Source organism: Carex rostrata, chromosome 9, assembly GCF_964058835.1.
Source record: "Carex rostrata chromosome 9, lpCarRost1.2, whole genome shotgun sequence".
Lineage (NCBI taxonomy): Eukaryota > Viridiplantae > Streptophyta > Magnoliopsida > Poales > Cyperaceae > Carex > Carex rostrata.
In genome coordinates this window covers 10,628,186-10,643,085 of record NC_135926.1, presented here as the reverse complement: position 1 = coordinate 10,643,085, position 14,900 = coordinate 10,628,186, and the positions used below count along the sequence as shown (strand labels likewise).

Here is a 14,900-nt window from a genome sequence, read left to right as displayed (position 1 = left end):
TTTTAACAATGATAAAAATCACTTATAGTTTTGAAATCTCACCATTTTAGAATTTGTATAAGACAATTTCAGCAAAAATAATATATACTTTTTAATATTTTTTTAATGATGCATTAAGGACAGATGATTTTCAGACCTTTGAAATGTCAATTTATAGTGAAATATACACTTCTCATATATTTCTTTATAAAGATATATGTATAATTATTAATTAATACAGATCATACTTATAATAGTGTTGAACTTAAAATTAAAATTTTATTTTTTTTAATTTATCAAAATTTTAAAAATTGAAAATTGCAGGTGATTCCTCCTCTTTATAATAATGTATCACTCATCTTAAAACTTGCGAGAATTTATATTCAATATGAGAAGACATTTTCTTTAAATGAAAATGTTGGATTTGTCAAGCCATTCAATATTCTTTTATTTTTTTTATTTATTACAATAAAATATTTTTTTCATTCGGATTTCAGACTTATGACCTCTCAAATCAGAAGACACGTGCATTTACCACTAGACCAAATACTAGTTCTCATATATGAGAAGACACTTAAATTGTATGAAACTTGACATAAAATTAATTGGGTAGAAATATGATGTCCTTATGTATGTCGAATCTCTTTGTGAACTCAACTCCAAAATATGTTGGATTGGCTTCAAACGATGAATCCGAATTGTTAAAATCCATCTACCTTATGAATTATGAGTCTACATGTGAATATTTAAAATTTTCGAATTAATTTTGTATAGAGTCAAGTCATCAAAAAACATTTAGAAAATAAATACATTAAAATTAATTTATAAACCTTCTAACTTTGACCACTTGGCTTTATACTAAATTAATTTAAAAGTTTAATTTTTTTTCTTATATAGACACATCACTCGTAAGATATATCAGTTTTAGCGGTTCAAATTCATCATTTGAGGCCAATTCGATAAATTTTGTAGCTGAATTCACAAAAAAACTTGATGACTCAAGAACACTCTAGTCCTACTACAACTAATTCATAAATTTAACTACATGTCTATCTATATTTTTAAATTTTTTTATCTTAATTTAGAAATATATGATCATAAATTTTAACACCATTAATAAATGTGTTAAAGCTTCAAGTGGGCCCTACATGCCAAATTGTCAATGGGTTCAGATAGTTAGTGGGGCGTAAGTGCGTAACTGCGTAACTGTACCCATTTTCCCGTCCACATGAGCCTTCTTTAAGCGCTTGTGGGATCCATCCTGCACCGGCTTACAACCGAAACCAGAACTAGGGGTGTCAATGGGTACGATACGGGGAGGGTGGAACCATTTTCATACCCATACCCACTAAGAATTGACCTTACCCATACCCTATCCATACCCGTTAAGAATTTGTCTTACCCTACCCTACCCATACCCGTTATGATTAACGGGTAACGAAACGGTAGTGGGCGAATAACGAAAATGCCACTATAATGGTTCGGACAGTATATGGTCAATTTTGTCATTTGTTACATTCTTTCTTCTAACATTTCATTCCATCTCATTCAATTATTAAATATATATATTCATAATATAACCTTGAGAAAGTTGACATGTAATGCAAAATTCAGACGCTAACACCTGAGCTGACATTAATGGATTACTTATTTAGACCAAACAATACATTATTGCCAGAAAATAAGGTGAGGATATATTTTCTTTGAAATATGGAATATTTCTATTTGTAGAATTGAGAAAAAGACAATAACGATGAATAAGGAAGAAAACAAGGAAATGAATTCGTTGATATATATGTCTCTAGCGTTGATACAGGCATACAACAATATGAAAAGAAGAAAAATAAATAAATTGGATATAATATTGATATATTTATATATAATATATTTCATATAATTACCCATTACCCAACGGGTACGAAATAACATTTACCCGTATTCATACCCGTTTATCTAACAAAAAAAAATCTTTACCCCTATCCATACCCAATAAACTAACGAAAAAAAACCTTACCTATACCCGTCTTATCGAATACGATACGGGTAGGGTAAACGGGTAAACGGGTGTCATTGACACCTCTAACCAGAACAGAGATTCGGAGTTCAGAGTATCAGAAACGGTGGATTTGGATTCCATATATATAACTCGCCTCAGCATTTTTTTACTTGGAATAAATTGCTACTATTTGAGCCTCTGAACTTTGTACATTTTTACTTTGATTTCTGAAAAGCTAACATATTTCTTTAAAGCCCAATAATTCATAATACTACTCCTCTAATCAGTTAATTTTAGCTTGCTATTAGCTTCTGAAAAATAAAAATAAAAATCCATATTCAAGAAAATATTTTTCTGGTTTTGTTGTCTGGCAGTCAAGAAAATATTTCAAATTAGATATCAAGTAAGAAGTCTGCTTGGAATTTAGACCGAAATTTTTATTTATACCATATTAAAAAAAAATGAACCAAAACATTTTAAATCATGGGGATTTCGAAAAATATCAGGGTCTCCAAGTCAATCTGCGGCTCAATTTTTGGAGGACTGCATATTGATTTGGAGGCCCCTCAAAAACCTAAATATATTTATTTTTACAGTGCATTTTTAGGTTTTTAGAGGGCCACCAAGTTAATCTGCAGCCTCTCAAGAATGTAACCGCATATTGACTCGGAGGCACTACTATTTTCCGAAAACAACTCAAAACATGTCTTTTTTTTTTAATATGGTATAAATAAAAATTTCGAGAATTTAGAAGTCGAGGAAAAGTCGTGTTTATTCACCGATCGATAATCTTGATTTGTTATATTGGACCACCGCAAACAGGCCACAACGATAGATCCAGTTGTAATTCGTCAGATTGTTGTAGCGCTCAGACAACGTAAACTAAATCTAAGCCGGGGTGCTGTTTCGTAGTTCGAACTTGGTCAACTTTTTTGTTCGAACTGGAGAGGATTTGACAAAGGAGCGTTAGTTCCAAAGAAGGGACGAGCTGAAGATTCGATGGTCCCATACTCCCATGCACTCGATTTCTGCTTATTTATTTTTTGGTGAAAAAATATTAATAATAAATTAATTCGATAATTTTAACAATTTATTAAAATTAATTTTTAATTTTAAATCCAAGAATTGAAATATCAAATACGAGTCATAAAAATGATGTCTTTGATTAAAAGACTTGAAATTTGCAACAATTCAGATGACAAATATTTAGTGTATAAACATAGGTGATAATGCATTTGCATATGCATTGTATGAGTCTATTCATAGTTGTAATCAACTAGAATCGCTACATTCAAAATCCAATAATCACTAGAACCGAGAATATCAAATACACGGACAGCAATCCATTTGCGCTAAATCTGAATGTTACTTCAAACTTTGTGCAAATAAATCTTATTTAAAACTATCACATCACGCAACCTTCACCTATTCATTATTTCAATTAATTAGGTCCCCATATTGATTCTTAAGGGGAAAAAAAAAAATCAAAACTGATAGATCATATATAACCGCAAAAAATTACTATTGACATTCACATTTCTTCAGCTATAAAAAGGTCCGTCAATATTTTACAACAGACCGATTTTTTTATTAATAAAAAACAAAAAAATGAAAATATCGCAGATGGGTTAAGTTTTCATGAAATTTTTATACCACAAATTCATATACTACAATACTAAAATGACGATTTGACTTTGAGTATGCGAAAATCTAAAATCCTTCTTATTTGTGGGACGGAAAGAATTATCTCGTCCCGTGGGACAGGATAAATTATCCCGTTCTATTTATATATCAAATTTCTGCCAATTCGTTCCTCATTTGCAATATTTTATTTATTTATTTTTTGTTAATAAAAAAATCTGTACAATGGAACCTGTCATGGTCAATTTCAAGCGAGACACAATTAATTAGATGTCATTTTCTAGTTCAAACTTTAAAAGCTTACTTGTTGTTCCAAAGTTTGACCCTCCAATATAACCTTTTTACATTTATATTCTTAAGAACAAACCTCATAGCTATCTTTTGCGATCTCAAACTCTAAACACCTTCGCTTAGATTTTCATTTATCTTAGAAAATATATTTGAATATTGTGTAGCGGTCAGCTATTATCGAATACATACTTATTTTCAGGGATGGATCTATATTCATCCATACGGGTGCTAAGTCATTCTATGATTTTAAAATTTTAGTTATATATATTGAAATTTTATTAACATTTTATTTTTTTATAATTTTTTATATCACATGTCTTCTTGTAGCCTAGTGGATATAGTTTATTTTATGGTTGTAGAAAACTTGTATTCAATTACCATCAACAATGTATTGTTCATTTTAAATTTTAGCACTCCTATCATAAATTTCTAGTTCTGCACCTGCTTATTTTTTGTGTAATGCATGCTTATCTATTTCAGTATAAAATATTTTTTTAGCAATCATATTTATATTGTTGATGACTATCAGAATAAGTTTTGACTATGCAAATAATTCTCTTTCATTTTCTTTATTTACCTCCATTTTTCTTTTAAAAACTTTGTAAAATTGACACTATTTGTATTTGATATATGGAATCTGAGAGTTTGAATCTTACATTTCTCATAAAAAAAAGTTTTGACATGCAGTTGTCAACAATTATTTTTAATATTCTCGATTTGTTATTTATATCTCTCAAAATATACGTCTATCTATTTCTCAATATACAATGAATTGATGTACAATACACAATAGGCTATGAGTGAGTCTATGGTACTATTGCATATTACTGATTAGTTCGTAATACGGATCAATATTTTAATTTTCAAAATTCTAACGGTTCAAACCGTTCAACATAATTTACATATGAATATACACTTGATCTTAAAATTTTGGACCATCCAAAAACAATAATTTTCTACACATCTTAACAATAGTAAAAAAATTATAAAAAATATAAAATTCAATCTGCAAGTACATATTCAATCATGCTGAACGGTTTGGATCGACCGTTCGAATTTTAAAAACAAAAATATTAATCTATACTACGGACCAATCCATGTTATGCATAGTAGAGGTGCTATCGGGTCGGGTCGGGTCTGGGTACTATTATATTTGGACCCGGATCCTAAAAGTGTTCGGGTCCAAATTTCGATCCATATACTTATTTGTTTCAAATCGGGTCGGGTCCGGATCAGGATACCTATCTACCCATAGATATTTCGGGTCCAGTCTTTCGGTTCCGGGTAGATAGATACCCGTAACTTGTTTGTGGATTATCGGGTCCGGTTCAAGTACGGAGCGGTTATGGATCCAGAGCGGGTATAGGTCACAACTCCAAAGTATTCGAGAAATTATTTACATTTAAATATAATTATAATTTCTTAAACATCTCATATAATAAATCATTACAATATAAATTAAAAACTACTGCAAAATAAAATTTATACTATTAATCATGTTTATAAATAATAAAATATATCATACTACATAGCAAAATAAAAATAATAACTCTAAATTATTAGTTGGTTGTTGGTTGTTTGGAGTACTCATGGTGTAACAAAAAATATTGAATTCAGTTTTTTGTTAATAGCTTTTGAATTCAGGAGGATGGAGGAGATATAATTTTTAGAAAGTAAAATATTAGAGATGATGATTTCCTTTTCTATAATTCAAAAAAATTTATGAATTGAATGTAATAGAAGAAAAAAGGTATAAAATAAGCTGGTTATGGAAGAATAAATTTGACAATCATGTCTCATGTGTCACATGTGTATAATATAGAACAAAAATTAAAGGGCGTAATTAAAGGGCTAGTTAAGGATGTAATTAAAGGGTAGTGTAAAACAATAGCATAAATTTGGTTAAGTTTTATCAAATTATAGCTCAGCTGAAATATACTATCTAACACAAAAATTTGATGCAGAGTTATTAATATATATTTTATCGGGTATTTATACGGGTATCGGGTCCGGTCCGGTTATGGGTCGGATAATTAAATGATACCCATATCCTACCCATTACAGTATCAGTTCCGGTTCGGATCCGGGTCGGATATTAAATTATTAATTTTGTACCCATACCCATAATTTAATCGGTTATATTTTTTAAACCATACCCTATCCAAATTAATCGGATCCGGGTCGGTTCCGGGTCGGATCCGGTTTGGTTCCGGATCGGATCCGGGTAATCGGATAAAAGTAGCACCTCTAATGCATAGTACCGTAGACTCACTCATAGGCTATTGTATAAGAGCATTGTTAAAACACCTCATGTCTTTCATGTCTCACATCGTTATCTTCATTTTCAAAGTCTAAACAATCAATCAGAACTGCTCAACATAATCTTCATATTAAAGTGCTTAACAGTCCAAATTATTTATATTTTAAAAAAAATATTATTATTTTAGATAGATACAAAATCACTTTTTTTTTTCAAAAATCATTGTACTTCATATTTTTGTTATTCCATAATTCAACCAATCCGGATCAATTATTTTGACATTCTTCACCACTTTCATCATGATTGGTGAAAGAATAAAGTTCTAACAGCATAATCAACAATCAACAAAGGTTTAAATAATGTTTATCGCATCATAACAGAACGATTAATAAAACAATGCTATATTCATATAGCATCGTTATAACACATAATAGCGCTAATAGCACCATAGTTTTTATGATCCAAAAACACTATAGCGGAATTATAGTGCACTATTTCGAACCTCAATAACCAGCACAATTTTCCATTTGGCGTTGACACTGTTTATTTCTTTTTTGACGAAAATTAACAGTAGCTGCCAATATTAACACTGTTTAATGTGTGTAATTTTGCAGGAGAATCGTGTGCGAAAAGGTGGTTGCGTAGTTGCGAATTTTGGAGCAGCAGCAAAAAGCGTGGCATTGTAGTGGCCTTGAGTTGGAATGCGTATCCTCTGCATTAACTCAAAAGGGAATCTTTGAGTTAAAAAATCTCAACCGTTTGATTTCAAACGGAGTCCATCCAGCTCCTGCTTATCACACAGGGGGCTTTTAAATATTAGTGTAGATCTAGTCCACACGAATCTTAAAGCAAATTACACGATTGAGATTTATTGACTCAAAAGATTTCCTTTTGAGTTAATGCAGAGGATACGAATTCCTTGAGTTGTGACCCGGACAGGTACTGCTCCTTTGCTACTTGCTGATAATAAAGCATTTCATAATTGGTGGGGTTTCACTGTTTCAGTACCTTTCAGCGTATTAAAAATTTCATAATATTTCCTCAACTCTAAGCCCCTAGATAATTAAGTATTACAAAATACAAGTAAGAACCTCTCATAATTGATCAATTCAAAATTCAAATTGAATCGGCAAATTCTGATGTTCTGATTGAACCAGAAAAAACCTCAAATTTAATTGGCCTGTATTTAGGGGGGCGGCAAAAAAGCTCGTAGCTCGTGACTTGCATCTCATTTGCTCACTAACAGTTCGTTCGTTATTGAACCGAGTTGTTAACGAGCCATTTCGTTATTAGCTCGATCCAAAATTAACATGTTCAAGTTGGGGCCTAGCTTGCGAGCTAGTTCGGCTAGGTATCAATTTGTGAATTTGTATGAATTTGTGTCTATTTTATATTGTTCAGCTCGGTCTAGTTTGGTTCAGCTGGGTCCAGCTCGGTCCAAAAAATTTGTAGAATTCATTTTTTTCTTAAAACAAGATCTAACCAGATCTAGCGAGTCAGCTCGTCTACTCACGAGTTAGTTCGTTCTAACTTGTGATGATTTCAAGTTGAGATTTCAGCTCGCTTGTGACTCGGACAAGCTAACTCGTAACGGGTTCAAGCTAAACTTAGCTCGTTGCCAACCTACCTGTATTGACTGAACCGGACAATTGGAGGTTAAACCACATCCAATTAGAAAGTAATCCAACTCAATCAATTTTAAACCTGAAAACGACATAGATTCCAACACGAATCTTTACACTCAAACTATTCTTTAACTTTTAATTGCGAGCATCGAGGCATCAAGCATGATCAAAATAATTGTAGCTGAAGCCTGAACCACCACATCTTAGAGCATATTATCTTTAAAAGTATAGATCGTTTTCAGTGTAAAACTATCGCTATCGTGCTAATTACAAATTCTAACCTCTCAAATCTCTACAAAAAAATTACATCTCAAGAAAAATTAGTGCGCACGTCTAGCGGTTCAAACGGTTCGGTTTGTTCGGTAAATTTTAGTTTAAATGGTTTGGTTTTCGGTTTTAATGGATCAGTTTAGTTGAATTTTTGAATTATTTTAGTTTAAATGGATCGGTTCGGTTTAAACTTTTTAAAACTGACTAAACCGAACCGCCCAAATTATATCGGTTCAAGTATGGTTTATATTTTGTTTGGTTCAATCATTGCCTCTTTTCTTTCATTTTAGTTTAAATATTTTGTATGTAATTAAACAATTTGTGTCTGAATATGTGTAATTTTCATTAATAATGATATCAATATGTTTACTTCGGTTTGAATCAAACAAAACGAAATTTACTTCGGTTTTCGATTTGTTTGATTCGGTTCTTAATCGGATTACAAGTTTAATCAGTTCAGTTTGATTCTATTTTTTGAAAACCGAATAAAAATTTAATTTTATTATTTTAGTTCAGTTTCAACCGAATCAACCATTTGAACACCCGTCAAAGAACAGGATTGTGCATCTCCTCATGTATTTGATATAGCATAAAATCCAGACCATTGGATCAGCGAATGAACAATTTTTTTTAATTAAGTCGGCTAACTTTAGTATCCAAAACAGTTAAAATTCCGCCTTAGTTACATGCAGGAGAAAAAATGTGAAGTAAAAAAATAAATAATAAAATAAGAGGTCGGTAGGAAGTAGGAACTAGTAATCGTGTTTGCTACTTTAGAATCTGGTGAAGGGACGGAAGGAGAAAGGTTGCATCTGGGGAAGGTATACACACACACGCTTCTGCACACGGAAGAGGAAAAAAAAATGAAAAATAAGGTTGAAGCTAGCAAGTTGACAATTTTGACTTTCAATTACCGTAGACAATGGATTCTTAAACTGGGTCAAAAGTCGAAGAAAATTCAATGAAATCCATGGTACCCTCTGGTTCTGCTGAATTTTCCAAATTAATTCAAAACAGCAAACAAGTGTCAATCGATAATTCTGGTCAAGAGATGTATTGCAAGAAAAATGTTTCAACATACTTTAGGAATTCAAGGAGAGAAAGTCATACCAAAATGCTATGGCTGATTTAACATGTATTGTTAGTTGTAGGTTTAGTTCGATTGTAAATAGTGAATAAATTAGGAGCCTTGATGTAAATACCTTTTTTCTAATCAATGAAATTGTCAGTGAGTCGGAACTTACTGACCTTAAAAAAAAAAAAATGTATTGTTTGTATCCAGTGCTGTAAAAAAAGTCCGTTTAGACCGATTAATCGGTTGATTAGTCATTGGCGGTGTTCAAACTGTTATGGATTTTTCTGACTAATTGACCAATTATTCTCGATTTTTTCCGATTAATCGTTTGGCGATATCCTATATGTTCACTGTTATTTGCAAAACAAGACATACACCCAGGCATAATGGTAAAAAAATGAATGTAATTGTATAGTGGATTTTCCATTTCATTTGTGGTTTTGAATTTTATTTTTTATGGGGGGGGGGGGGGGGGGGGGGGGGGGGGGGGGGGGGGAGTTGTTGCTCTCTAATGACTTTAATGTAATGATGGAGTGCAAATAGTTATCTTCAAGTTACCTACCAAGGACATTTCATGCTTCACTAAATCCATCATCACCTCTTTTCGAATAATGATTTTATTCTCGAGCGATTTTGCAAGGAAAGTAGGCCCAATTTAATTAGATAGACGGCCTCAGTGACAATTCTTGGACCCACTCAGCCCATATTAAGGTTCAAATTTATTTATCCACTCAGGGCCCAAATTGTTTCCCTCTCTGTTATTCCATTATTGGGTCTCATTTTAAACTGGCCCAACTTTCTTTCTTTTTCTGGATACGATGTGACCTGAAAATGGAGAAGGCCTTCTACAGTTGTACACTTCTACTGATCCTGTTGTCAGATAGATGTTACGAACCACTCGTTTGGTAGACAGATTTGTATCAAATACGCAACTTGTATACAGTACATTAAATTAAATTTGATTCAAACACGCAACTTTTATACGTTACGAGTTCGGCACTGTCATCTATTCTCGCTCGAGAATAGACTCGAATTTAATTCTAGTTTGGACTTGATTCGAAATAACTCGATACACTCTGGCATGTAAAACCATTTTTTTAAACTAGGAAAATAAAAAGATAAAGTAGGGGACGAGAAATGAATCGTAGGCGGTACGAATAAATGTTTTGAGTTAATGAAATCCCTTCTTTCAAAATCTTAAAAAATGAGAGAATTTTGTAGATGGAAAGTTTGTGAAGAATTTCACATTGTTTGCAAACACATTATCACTGTATTATACGTAGCGAGTTTGCAAACGAAAAATGTGAATCAAAATTAATTTGTAGAAAATAATACGAATCAGAGACTAATCATTTTTTTTAAAATATAATTAATTTTAATGATTTTAACGTTACAAACACAGAGGAAATGAATTTTATACAAAACAACTTCACTAAAATAAGAAATTGATGGAGAGAGAAACACATTTGCTCCATCAATCCTGCAAATTGATAGAACCATTTAAAAAAATATATATGAAATTTATTTAGTACTATTTAAAAAAAAATGATTTGAAGCAAATATATTTCCGACTCCACTGAGAAAAGGAATCGATAGAGCTATTTTTTATAAAATTCAATTTCTATGTGATTGTTTCTTAAAATCAGTTTTATTTAAAAAAAAAAAAATCTCCTGATTTACGGAAACTGATCAATTCAACCCCATTCTTCCCAGAATTCACATCCTCTCCAATACCTGATAAGAAAACTTTTACAATTATTAGATCTGGACCGTTCTTTTTAACTTGACACGAATATCAAAGCCAAAAATACTACCTCCTATAGTGACCGAATCCCAAACCGGTTGAGATTCGTAAAGTGAGGGTAGTCCTCTTCCTCTGCAATACCTGAGAGGATACGAACTCTTCTTCCTCATCTCCTCAAATCCCACTATTCAGGTCAGGTTCATCCCGATATATATATTTTTTTTAAAAAGCGAAAAAAATATCAGTAACCAACTAATTCACCTTGTACCTGCAGCAACACACTCCCTCCGTTCCACTAGTTGCACCCAACAATGGCGCGGGACGGTTTCTTCATCTCTTCCCAGTTACCCCAGCAACGGACCTTCGATGGCGTTCCCTTCCCAGCCGTCCTCAGCCCCAACCCGGCAGCGCCGCTCCGTACCATCGTCGAATTCACCGACGGGATCCAGGCCGAGAAGGCACGCGTCGAGTCGTTGCTCAAGTCGAGCGGCGCCGTGCTCTTTCGTGGATTCCCTGTGCAAACAGCAGCAGATTTCAACCAGGTCGTGGAGTCGTTCGGGTACGAGGAGCTGCCGTACGTCGGTGGGGCCGCACCTAGGACGAACGTAACGGGCCGGGTTTTCACGGCCAACGAGTCGCCGCCTGATCAGAAGATCCCTTTTCACCATGAGATGGCTCAGGTCTGCGTTAAATTTTGATTCAGTTAATTTCAGGGACAGTAATTATTATACACGGTTACATTGACATCAGAAGGTATTCAGGAATAAGTCGTATAATTTAATTAATCTAGTAATTTATTCTTGAAGTATCCTTCTTGTATAGTTACCTACACAATTGAACTTGTTGGAAATATTAGTTAATTAATGCCCATGTCCTGGTTTGGTATTACCATACAGGGAGTAGAACTAGGGTGTTCCTAAGTTCACCAAGCACTTTTGTGAACTCAGCTCTAAAACCGATCGGATTGGCTTCAAATGACGAATCCAAACCGTTGAAATCCTTCTACCTTACGAGTGATACGTTTACATGCGAAAATTATAAAATCTTAAATTAATTTTGTATAGAGTCAAGTGGTCAAAAGGCGCTCAAAAAATGAATGCATTAAAATTAATTTATAAACCTTCGAATTTTGACCACTTGACTTTATAATAAATTAATTCGAAACTTCAAAATTTTCACATGTAGATGCATCACTCATGAGGTAGAAAGATTTCAACAGTTTAGATTAGTCGTATGAAGCCAATTCGATAGATTTTAGAGTTGAGTTCACAAAGAGACTTGGTGAACTTAGGAACACCCTAGTTCTACTCACCAAATAGGTTCTATAGGGCTAAACTTTGAAGGGCTTCCAAGTCTGCCAGGTAGGATTCAAGTTGACAGCACTAGAAGTGTTTGTTTTGATGTTTTGTGAATTTTAACCCTGGAAGGTTTTACAATAACAAATAAGATCATCAAGTGCCTTTAATTATTATTTGTTACTAAATTTCTGGGCGCTTGATACCATGTCCAGTGGCATCCTGATACCCGTTACTGTTGGTGTGTCAGCATACTTACTCCCAATCGATTCCCAGTAAGCCCCAATTTAGCGTAGACCGAAATTCAATTGTGCAGCGAAACACAAAGCAGAGGGCATTTATCAGATGAAATGCATATGTTTCTGAAAATCAGGTAGCAGAGTTCCCGTCAAAGCTGTTCTTCTTTTGTGAACAAGAGCCCAAGAGCGGAGGCGAGACACCGATTGTTCTTAGCCATCATATATACAATTTGATGAAGGAGAAGTACCCGGATTTTGTTGAGAAATTGGAGGAACATGGTTTGATCTATATTAGGGTGTTAGGAGAAGGAGATGACCCCTCTTCTCCCATCGGTCGTGGGTGGCATTCAACCTTTATGACCAAAGATAAGATCGTCGCTGAAGAAAGGTACATTCAGTTATGAAGTTTCTTTTCTTTTGGTGTTATGATCCGATTGCCAATAACTGAGGCTAAATTCAGTAAAATTGAGGTTTAAATGTTATGTTTGTGGGTTAATTTTTTCTTTCTAATCCATAAAGAAAGAGGGCTTATAATCTTAAATTGGTAAATTGGGGCAAACCCGTTACTGAAGTAATGTTTCTGCCTGCCTGCCAACCTTGTAGCCTTTTCTACGGTTGTTTGGATGACAAAAGTAGAACTGCAAGAGGGCTGATAACCTAGTCTTGTTGGGAAATCCAGTTAGGTAATATAGTTTCAATTACATTGCTGTGATTATATTAGTTAATGCATAATTATGCCAGGAACCGAGCTGGCCTTGTCCTTTAACCCTTCCAATAACCTAAGTCCACTTTGATTAGCATGAACTTTTGGAGTAACCTCTTGCAATTCTAACATAGAGACAGACAGCCTTTGCAATCAGCATGAATTTTTTGCACTCTGATTTATCTGAGTCCTTTGGCATTCTTGACAAGTCTTAATACAGAACTGAGCTTTAGATCTAATATCCTGTCACATTCTGGTGCTCTGTTTTGAATTCATCTCACATAAAAGTTGGTATCCTTGTTTCCAGTAAGGTAGCTTAGGCCAGTAGGGGAATTAAGCTTGCTTCATTCCAAAGATTAAGGTTATGGTCCAGCCAATTCCACCTTTTTCGTGGTCACTTTTACGAAAGGAGGTACAATTGGTCCAGAACAATATGCAATTAAGAGTAAAATTCTGAATATAGGCTCACTCATTCCATGTTCCTATGAGTCGGGTATGAAAATGGGGATTTTGGTGAACGGAATAGATTTGGCGACACTCATAAAGAATCAATGTGCACACACTTAGCCTTAGCTTTACAATCTCTTGCATTAATTTTGGATTTGTTGATTTAAGAGCCTTAGCTTTACAATCTCTTGTATTAATTTTAGATATGTTGATTTAAGATCCTTTCTCATCAAACACTATTAGCCAATTGATACCTATCCTAGGCCCTAAATTTCAACCGGTACTAGTTGCTGTCTTGCTGCTTAATAACTTAAAATGAGATCATGGGAGAGCTGAATCAAGGCTAAAACTAATAGGAGTGTATCTGAAACAGCTACAAAGGTTTTACCGTTTTAGCCTTTATGTTATCATCATATATAACATTAATCTTTGGTATTGCAGAGCTGTACGCCTTGGCATGAAAATTGAGTGGACCCCTGAGGGTGCAAGAACAATAATGGGGCCCATACCAGCAGTCAAGTTCGACAAATCAAGAGAGAGAAAGATATGGTTTAACAGCATGGTAGCTGCATACACCGGGTGGAGTGATTCACGAAACGACCCCACAAAAGCTGTGAAATTTGGTGACGGGTCCCTGTTGCCAACCGATGTATTGAACGACTGCCTTAACATCTTAGAGGAAGAGTGTGTGGCAATACCATGGAAACAAGGGGATGTACTGTTGATTGATAATTGGGCTGTTTTGCACTCGCGCCGGTCATTCGAGCCTCCAAGGCGGGTGCTAGCATCTCTGTGTAAATAATTTAAAGGTTGTAAAAATTTGGAAACAAACTTCAATAATCAAATATTTGAGGCTCTTTCGCTTTTGAAATAGTGAGTACCCTACGGTTAAAGTAGTTCATTTGCTATGTATTGTGGAATTTGTATAAAAAAACATAATAAAGAAAACGTCTCTTATTTATTTTATTCCATTTTTTTCAGGACAAATAATATTCTTTGCTCTAAATAACGGGCTCCGGAGCGCCTCAGTTCATATGACATTTAAGTGGTTTTGAGCGGCCATTTTTATTAATACCCTAAAAAAAAGAAAAGTTTTTTTTAAAATATACTCCACATTTTTTTTTTAACTGCCCTGACTGCCAGGCCTACGGGCGGCCCAGATCCTCTAGCAGACTGCTTGGGCCACGGGTGGTCCTCTATTTTTTTTTTTTAGAGATCTTAATATTTTGATTTAAATAATTTTGTGAAGAGATTTTTTTCATATATGTCAAAAAATAAGACATTTGATATATTTAAGAGTGAGATGTCGCAACTTTTTATAACTTTGATTTGATT

At 33.8% G+C, this 14,900-nt stretch overlaps 1 protein-coding gene across 2 annotated transcripts; it reads left to right on the top strand.

Moving 5' to 3' along the window:
- Nucleotides 1-11,045: 11,045 nt before the first annotated feature.
- On the top strand, nt 11,046-14,531 carry LOC144559500 (2-oxoglutarate (2OG) and Fe(II)-dependent oxygenase superfamily protein). Of its 2 annotated transcripts, XM_078308530.1 has the most exons (4): nt 11,046-11,073; nt 11,156-11,561; nt 12,550-12,803; nt 14,007-14,531. In XM_078308530.1, exons 2-4 carry the CDS (start codon nt 11,193-11,195, stop codon nt 14,365-14,367), a joined length of 984 nt encoding a protein of 327 aa, XP_078164656.1. In that variant the 5' UTR covers nt 11,046-11,073; nt 11,156-11,192; the 3' UTR covers nt 14,368-14,531. The 2 variants fall into 2 exon arrangements, with proteins under 2 accessions (XP_078164656.1, XP_078164655.1); XM_078308529.1 differs by lacking the exon at nt 11,046-11,073 and having other exon boundaries at nt 11,103-11,561.
- Nucleotides 14,532-14,900: the final 369 nt, after the last annotated feature.

What these genes read in the sequence shown, in the direction of transcription:
- LOC144559500 (XM_078308530.1), top strand. Translation starts at nt 11,193, where the DNA reads ATGGCGCGGGACGGTTTCTTCATCTCTTCCCAGTTACCCCAGCAACGG. An exon ending in TTCACCATGAGATGGCTCAG is followed by an intron (nt 11,562 to 12,549) that starts GTCTGCGTTAAA and finishes TCTGAAAATCAG; the next exon opens with GTAGCAGAGTTCCCGTCAAA. An exon ending in AAGATCGTCGCTGAAGAAAG is followed by an intron (nt 12,804 to 14,006) that starts GTACATTCAGTT and finishes TTGGTATTGCAG; the next exon opens with AGCTGTACGCCTTGGCATGA.